Raw genomic sequence first — 9,265 nt, forward strand, 5'->3', positions numbered from 1 at the left:
CATTTCTCCTATTAGAAAACTTTCAATAACTTTTAAAGACACATGCCTTCTGGACATCCTGAGCTATTTTGGTAGCGGTACGATAAAATCTCTAGGAGGAGATAGATTTTGAAAATGTCAGTAAAACGCCAAAATGGCGACTTTGACCCAAAATGGCCGACTTCCTGTTGGTTTTAGGCTGTTGCTCCAAGAGGATTTTTTGTTCGCCCGAACATTTAGAATATTTGTAGCAATTTTCATAAAGATTGATGACGTGCAGTGGCGGGGCATCGTAAATAGGTGGCGCTCTCATTCAATTTTGCCCGAACAGTCCCAAGCACCCCAAAATATCAAATTTTTCACATTCCTTTGGGGGGGTACACAAAAATAGGCGCGTTTTCGTGCATGTTCAGGTCCCCAAAAATGCCTCCAATGTTTAAGAAGAAGAAGAAGAAGAAGAAGAAGAAGGAAGAAACGGAGCAATTACAATAGGCCTTCGCACCGCCTTCGGTGCTCGGGCCTAATAAGGAAAAAACGGAGCAATTACAACAGGCCTTCGCACCGCCTTCGGTGCTCGGGCCTAATAATAATTTGTCTGCAGTTTATTTTTGGAAATGTCAAAGTTGTTGTAGTGCAAAGGATATTCGCCAAGGGGCATCAGGTTTTATACAGCAAGGTTTTGACAAGGTTTTTTTTACCACAAGGTAATGCAAAATTAACTGTATGGGTCAAATTTGAGACATTAGGCTTTAAGGAGTTAATATTTAGGCCCGAGCACCGAAGGCGGTGCGAAGGCCTATTGTAATTGCTCCGTTTCTTCCTTATTCTTCTTCTTCTTAAACATTGAAGGCATTTTTGGGGACCTGAACATGCACGAAAACGCGCCTATTTTTGTGTACCCCCCCCCAAAGGAATGCGAAAAATTTGATATTTTGGGGTGCTTGGGACTGTTTGGGCAAAATTGAATGAGAGCGCCAACTATTTATGATGCCCCGCCACTGCACGTCATCAATCTTTATGAAAATCGCTACATATATTTGAAATGTTCGGTCGAACAAAAAATCCTCTTGGAGCAACAGCCTAAAACCAACAGGAAGTCGGCCATTTTGGGTCAAAGTCGCCATTTTGGCGTTTTACTGACATTTTCAAAATCTATCTCCTCCTACAGATTTCATCGTACCGCTACCAAAATAGCTCAGGATGTCCAGAAGGCATGTGTCTTTAAAAGTTATTGAAAGTTTTCTAATAGGAGAAAGGGCATGGAGGGGGCGGGGCCTCAAAGTTTGACGTCTCGCCGTGAACAACGAAAGTGATATAACTTCCACATAAAACAATGTATCTGAACCAAAATGGCCATGTATGATACCATTCCCATCCTGAACACATCTACATGTCTATATTTGGGTTATGAATTGGCCACGCCCCCTGGTGACAGGAAGTCATGGTTTTTACTTGGAGACCCCCTTATCTAACGTTTTGGACACAACCAGGTCTAAACTGGGTCAGACAGCAGAAAACAAGTTGGTGATGATATCTGGTGAAAACCATTGCTCTACGCAGCAGGGCGAGACCGTGGCGCCATGGCGAACTTTGATAAGACGCCATGACATCATAAATCGCTATAAATCCCTCAATTCTAATCCAATCCCCATCAGACTTGCAGAGATTAATCAGCATCCCGCCCTGAACAGATCCATATGACCAATACCGGACTAGCCCTAAGCCCCGCCCACTTCCAACAGGAAGTGGTTTTTTCAGACGCCAGGGTCCATCTTCTCAGGAATGAAACTTACACACTTGAAAGTGCTTCACAACAGGTCAAACCCTTTCATGATACCACAATAAAAATCTCAAGATGCTTCGCCAAACGTAACCATGGCGAATAGTGGTCCGACGCCATCAAACAGGAAGTACTTCTAACTGACCCATTGTACTGCTGATCTCGACCAAACCTGGCAGGAAGGAACGCGGTCAGGTTGGAAACTCAGCCGCATTGACATATGCTGGAAAAATTGCAATATAGCCCTATAGCGCCCCCTACAAATATTTAATTGATCATAAGTGCCCCCTACATTGACCAACATGGCTGAAATCCGGCATATTGATAGAACTTGGAAGGATGTACAAAAAAGCCTCTTGGACCTATATGGTAACTTCAACGGGAAGTCGGCCATTTTGAAAGAAGTGTCATTTTTGGGGTCATTTTTGCATGTTTCTTTGCCTTGCATTTGAACGAACTCCTCCTACAGATTTTATCGTATTTACCTCAATATCAGCCTGAACACTCCAGAGGCATGTGTGGTCAAAAGTTATTGAAAATTTTCTAATAGGAGGTGGCGTTCAGCAGCGGCGCCTCATCAAGTTTTAATGTTTCGCCATCAAGCATGAAATCCATTATTTCTGAAATACAACACTCATTCTGTACCAAACTGCACATGTTTCACTTCAGTTCCATGCCGACCACATCTACATGTCCAGATGTTGTTACCTGGACATTGCTCAACGCAGCATGGCGAAACCGTGGCGAAACTTGGATAAGACGCCATGACATCATCAGTCAGTATAAATCCCTCAATTTTCATCCAATCACCATCACACTTACAGTAATTGATCAGGGTCTGCTCTTGAACAGAAACATAGAACTACTTCTGATCTTGGCCTAAGCCCCGCCCACTTGAAACAGGAAGTGCCTTTGTCAGACACCGGGGTCCCGCTCATCAGGGACTAACCTCACACACTCTACAGTGCTTCAGATCAGGTCAAACCCTTTCATGACACTACAGAAAAAAAACCTCAAGTTCCGTTGTCAAGTAAAACCATGGCGAATGGCATCCACCGCCATGAAACAGGAAGTACTTGTAACTGACCCAATGTACTCCTGATCTCCACCAAACTCGGCAGGGAGGGCAGTGGTCAGGCCTGGAACTGATTAAAATAGACATATCCTGGTTATTTGTCATCACTGGACAGGCTGAGGTGCAAGTTGATCCTCTCATGACGAAAATCACCTCTTGATGGAGATAAACTCTGGAAGAATGGGTTTATGGCTATGGGAGCGAGTGCGTTCGTGCTGCAGGGGGGAGGTTGCCGGCTGATGGGGCGGTGCAATAGGCCGGAGCGGCGCCAGAGGTGCGAGGGCCTCCAACGCTGCTTGCAGCTTTAATTAGAAATGTTTTTCTTGCTGAGGGCGATCGGTTGTTATCAATGTTATCCTCTACCATATGGGAGGTAAAGGTGAGGATAGATTTGACACATTTCTCCTCAGTTTAATTGCACTTTACTCAGGCATTTGAACAGACACAGCACGTTTGACGCTAGGAATACATTCTCTGAGGTTCCCAGATGTCCTCAGACATCAAGAATGTTAATATTAACCTGATTATTGTGGAACAAATCTTAATTTTTTAAAGCATTATCTTAAAATATTACCAGGGCTTAAAAATATTGCTTTATAATGCATCTGAAACATAAAGCAAACCTTTCAAACATTATCAAATGGGTAATTGAATATTTATTTAAAATACGATTTTGTCTTACTTCTATTATAGTTACAAGTCTGTGCATTTCACAATAGTTTCCACTAAATGTGAGACACAGAAGTTTATCTTATGAGTGATTTTGGGTAAATGTAATGACAATCCTATCAATAGTGATTGGATTCATTTTCTAAATCCATCATGCTGTCTTCAGAGGTAAAACTTGGATTTTTTGTGAAATACAACAGTATTTCAACTGCATCCACACAAATAATACAAAATTTTGATTAAAAGCAACCTTTTTCTCTCATATGTTGCCTAGAACAATAATTACTTACACAGTGAGATATTAGTTATTTTGTTGTTAACAAAATTATTTAAACGCTGAAGTTTTCAAACCTGTTTTGGCCTATTGGTGAGTTGCAGTGCAGAAAATGTCCACATGGTGTCAGTGTTTAGCTCCATTTCACATCACTGCAGTTTCACATTTCAAAGTTTCAACAAATAATTATAAACTATTTACATCTGATGCTTTTCAACAGATTAAATACATTTATGTTTATATTAAATTAAAGCATTGTGTATGCTGGCGTCTCTTTACGTAGACGTGTCATTAATAAGCACAATGTTAAAGTTTATGAGCTATTTTTAAGTCACTGGTCACAAATATTTGTCACCATATTAAGCAGGTATAACACTTTCTAGCAGCACTATCTAAATGCTATGTATATATCCAGAGAAATATGTATTTGGGTTCTCTTTTTTTAGCGTAAGACAATTAAAATATTTAAAGGCACTTTTAACATTAAAGCTAATTAACACAATTAAAACATTAAATACAACCAGCTGCTGAACGTGGAAGTAAAATCAGACAAAACACATGATTACCATCCATAAAAAAAACAACTTTTTAGTATTTCTAAATGGAAAAATAAAAAAGAGTCATTTCTACAAAACAAATAGTTTTAAAATAATTTAAATAAAGTTAATATGGATTATAGTTGTACAGTATGAACACTTTCATTAGCTTTAATCCAGGTGTAAAGACAAAACATTCGTCAGGCAGGTTTGATCACCTGTTCAAACTTTTCAAGGTTATAACATTTCTATGAAACTGTTTATCAGATTCATATCATGTTCCTGTATGACACAGTTGTTGTTTTATACACACACACAAAAAGTAGAGTAAGGTGGGGATTTCCTTTCATTCATGATCACCTGAGTTCTCACAAACATTGGCCCAAAAAACCATTCAAATGCGGTCTTTAGAAAACATGTCTGGTCCTCGTGTTTTATCTTAGACGTGCATCAGGAGCTGAAGGGAGGAAGCTTATCTCAGATATATTCACACATATATCTCCAGTCATCTTTAAAGATCAGCTCTAAACCTGTCTTCAAAGAGGAAATCATGCCTCTTTTAATCATCAGTGAGAAACAAAATAAATGTAATGGTTAGTCATAACCAAATTACAACCATTTTTTCCATTTCCTTTGTAGTTGTTAAAGCCATTACTTTTTCCTTTTTTTCTTTTATTAATCTTTAATATTTTTATCCACTTTGGCAGTAATCAGCTGTGTGATATTGTCAGTCACCCTTTAAACCGGGAAGAGTGTGTGAAACAGAACTGATGTGAGATATTTGATCCAACGAATCATCGGTCATGCATGCACACGATGACCTAGCAACAGACGACCCGGGAAAAGTTCTGGGAAAAGCAACTTGGCAACAATACGCTGTTTAATGATTGATTGATGATAACATCTTTATTTAACTATTGTAAAAAAAACTATAGCGAAATAAAATCTATGTTTTAATGGTGTAGGGCTAAAATCAACAAGAATGGCTGTCTCTTCGTTACCTTTGAACAATTTTATTTATATGCAAAGATTTACAAACAATACTGGTAAAGATATCGTTCTTTTATAAAGGATAAAACAGTTCAAATATGAGCAAATAGATTAACATTAGGAGTAAGGTTAAAAGTGATAAACTGTACTTTAAGAGAGAAAAACAATGTCACACAATACTTTTACCGTAGCCCTAACAATTTAGGCCAGTTAACAACTGATAAAATGTGCACAAATGACCCGTGAAAAGTGTCAAAAGTGGTTTTGAACTTGAGGGTCCAGAAAATGCAGCTTTTGATACTGTAGAAACCCCATATTAGGTGGTTTCAAGGCCCTGTTTATACTTTAATGTTTACATTCAGAACCAAAAACCCTTCCCTGTGCACCTCTTAAAAAACGCAATACATCCTTATCATACTTTTAATAATCCTCTTGCACAGGGGTGTACTTATTACCTGGCACATGAAATCCATTGCTCTGCAAATGTCATTAATGTTGCACAAGAAGCAGCTTTTGCTTTAAGATACCAGATGACTTAGAGAAAAGATTCAGCTGCTCTAACAGAACACGAACGATGGCTTTTGTTGCCGTCAAACTGTTTGCGGGTGTAAAATGATGTGACAAACACTGACGTCCCCAAAAGATTCCAGCTCATTTTTACATGGACAGGATTCGCTTTGTGTTTCAGTCGCATTTCACTCTGGAGCCCATTTCCAACTCCTAGCTATTCTGTGCTTTCAAAACTCTGATAATGTGTAAATGAAAGGCCAAAACTCAACCAAATATTTGCATTTTACTGTCTCAGCAAACGTTAACATATCGGTGATTTCACAGGCTACTTGAGTAAAAAATTCCCATTGTCTCCATCAGAGCTGAAGGAGCTCTTTTGGATAAGAGCAAAATGCCTTCAAGAAAGTGAAGCTGTTCAGTTTGTTTAGGGCACTCGACACGATCAGTGTAATGTGACAAACCCCCTAACTTTCAAAACAAAAACTAATACGTGAACAGAGGTAAGCCTCCACTTCAATCTTTGTATAACATTTTAGATCTGATATGCTGAATGTCATAAGTATTTCCTATTTGTTTAAAGCATCATCAAAAAAAAGTGCTGAGAAAATTCAGCTTAAGCTGTCAATGTATTGGTACAAATGTACAGTATGGATCTGGTCTTTTAAAGTCTTTCCAAAACCTCAAACAATTTGTATTTGATAAAAGTGTGGTGGCTACAATCTTCGAGAAAGCACAGCGATTGTATTCCTTAGGAAACACATTGAAGTAGTTCCCTTCTGGGGGGTTTGTAGGAGGGATACCCAAGTAACTCATGCACAACCCCAAATACACATCTTCAATGTAGAGGGCTTTAACATGCCTAGATGCCTTCATAAACAATTTAGGGAGGTCCAAAGACAGAATATAGCCCAAACCTAAAGCATAGGGAGGGTAATAATCCTGAGGGAAAAGATCCACAGGCAAATACCACTTAGTTGAATGATCTCTCAAAACCGCACTGTCATACACAACCTGACCAGTCATGTACTTTGTCCTCGGAGCTTTTAGGAGCATGTGGACCAGATTGTGCACATTCAGAAACACGTCTGAGTCGATCTTCATGGCATAAGAGGCACTAGAGCAGTAGGAGTGCAGCCACTCCATCATCACCATGGTCTTGATGGTCAGATTCTTGTAGCAGTCCACAAAGTTGCTCTGGATAAGGTCTTTGTGCTCTTTGCTCTCCTGCAGCAGCTTCTCACGAAGCTGCTCTGAGTTCACATTTGAAGAGCCCAGAAGGAAGAACAGTCTCACCTCTTTACCGAGAACCTGCCGCTCACCACCCCAGGTGCTGCGGATCATATCCCGGTCCTGTCGGTTGTGTGGCGCCACCGGAACCATCAGAACCACAAATGGCTTTTCCTGCTGACATTTCTTTGGCTCGTTTATCAAAAAGCTGTACTTGTAAGGGTATTCCACCAGGTACGGTCCAGGAGATACGTAAGGAACTGGCATGGGACGAGCAATAGGTGTTTGCAGCCCCTGCTGAGTCATTGCTGAAGTAATCGTGGTCTGTTCTGTACTTGGTTGCCGTGTTGTGGTGCGGTTAGATTGGGAAAATACAGCTGTAAATCTTCCTGTGTTTTGTGAGACTGCATTCTGCCCTCTGAATGGAATAAACAGCTTTGTTGGATGTGTTTGTATCCGCAGTTTAGGGTTCAACCTTGGTACCATGTTCTTTAAGTTTATGATGTAAAAATAAACCACAGCTGCAAGCACCAAAAGAAAGAGGAGGCAATGGTACTTTGAAAAGTTGCATCGATTCACCATTTCCTGTGTGAGAGAAGAGATTAATACATTTTAAAGGAAAGGAAAGAAAGTGTTTTTATGAATGTTTTTGCATTTGACTTATTAAACAATTTGGTCACATCAAGTCATTAAAAAACTTACCTGACAAAAGCCGAACTCTTAGGAGTTCTTTCAAGGATTTAATATTAAGGTGAAGCTTTACCACCATATCGTTTAGGTTTTTAAGGGATATGCTTTCGCTCTCAGTCTGAAGAGTCCACTTCCCTTTCATTACTTCCTTTCAGGAAGTGAGTCAAGGCATAAACAAATTAACATAAAAAAATAAAACATTTACTAAATTTACATACCATTGCCCAGCTTTAGCCTAGCCACTGTCCAACATACTGACACTGAGGTGTAAATAGATGTTGCTTTTTCTGCAATTTTCATTTATAGCAGTAAAAAATGAAAAAAGAAAAAAAGAAAAACGTTGCTTCAGTAAAATAAATTTGTGGCAGGACTGCAGGCATTCAGTTGCAGTCAGGTGTGAGCCTCACTTGTCCATGATAAGAGGCAGATGCTGCAAAGATAAAAAAAAAAAAAAAAAAAAAAAATATCCTTTACCCGAATCCTGGATCCTACTGTCTCTGAGGCAATAGCTCTGTTTCTCTTCTTACCTGCAGAAAAGCCACACCTCTGTGTGTGACACCTCTTCCTTGTTTTGACTCAAAGCTCCCAGTCCCCCGGAGACGATGGAAACCGCTCTTATTATCTAAACTGGAGCTCCTTTATCTCACAAGTGACTCCCACCTGTTTTTGTTTGTAAAAACTAGTGGGAAATGACTAATTGGCTTGAGAATGTTTAGCTGGTTTTGTTAGGTTTTAGGCTTTCTTTACTGTTGTCTGCTGATTCATCCACTCTGTGCCTTTGAATTAAACAGAGCGTAACATACACTGCCTGGCCAAAAAAAAGGGGGGGTGTGCCAAAAAATAAATAAATGAAAGAAAGTCGCCATTAAAAAAATAAAAAAAAAAAAAACAGGTCACCCAATCTAATATTTCATTGGACCTTCCTTAGCTTTGATTACAGCAGCATTCTTTGTTGCATCGTTCCGATAAGCTTCTGTAATGTCACAAGATTAATTTCCATCCAGTGTTGCATTATTTTTTCTCCAAGATCTTGTATTGTTGAGGGGAGAGTCCAACCACTGCACAAAGCCTTCTCTAGCACATCCCAACGATTCTCAATGGGGTTCAGGTCTGGACTTTGTGGTGGTCAATCCATGTGTGAAAATGATGTCTCCTGTTCCCTGAAACACTCTTTCACAATCTGCACCCCACGAATCCTGGTACTGTCATCGTGGAATATGGCCGTGCCATCAGAGAAGATGGAATAACCTGCTCATTCAGTATATTAAGGTAGTCAGCTTAGACCTGAACCTAGACCTGACTAACTGCAGCAACCTCAGATCATAGATTGTCCCCACAGGCTTGTAGAGAAGACACTAGGCATGATGGCTGCATCACTTCATCTGCCGCTCTCCTTAACCTCTATTCAGGATGCATCTTTCCATAATAACGTACCTGGAGCAGCATGTGGGAGATGACTACTCTGAGGCTTTATCTAACTGAGGTTGGGAAAGTTTAGAATATTTAAGATAATTTCTAGACCTGGTTAAGGCCAC

The 9,265-nt window shown here is 39.8% G+C and overlaps 1 protein-coding gene across 1 annotated transcript; it reads right to left on the bottom strand.

The window, feature by feature from the left end:
- Nucleotides 1–4,447: 4,447 nt before the first annotated feature.
- LOC121646061 (beta-1,3-galactosyltransferase 1) lies at nt 4,448–8,781 on the bottom strand. The gene is made up of 2 exons (XM_041994948.1): nt 7,743–8,781; nt 4,448–7,625 (listed from the first exon to the last, which is right to left on the bottom strand). The coding sequence occupies exon 2, from the start codon at nt 7,620–7,622 to the stop codon at nt 6,435–6,437; it is 1,188 nt and encodes a 395-aa protein (XP_041850882.1). The 5' UTR covers nt 7,623–7,625; nt 7,743–8,781; the 3' UTR covers nt 4,448–6,434.
- Between the last annotated feature and the right edge of the window lie 484 nt (nt 8,782–9,265).

This window comes from Melanotaenia boesemani, chromosome 1 (genome assembly GCF_017639745.1).
Source record: "Melanotaenia boesemani isolate fMelBoe1 chromosome 1, fMelBoe1.pri, whole genome shotgun sequence".
Taxonomy (NCBI): Eukaryota; Metazoa; Chordata; class Actinopteri; order Atheriniformes; family Melanotaeniidae; genus Melanotaenia; species Melanotaenia boesemani.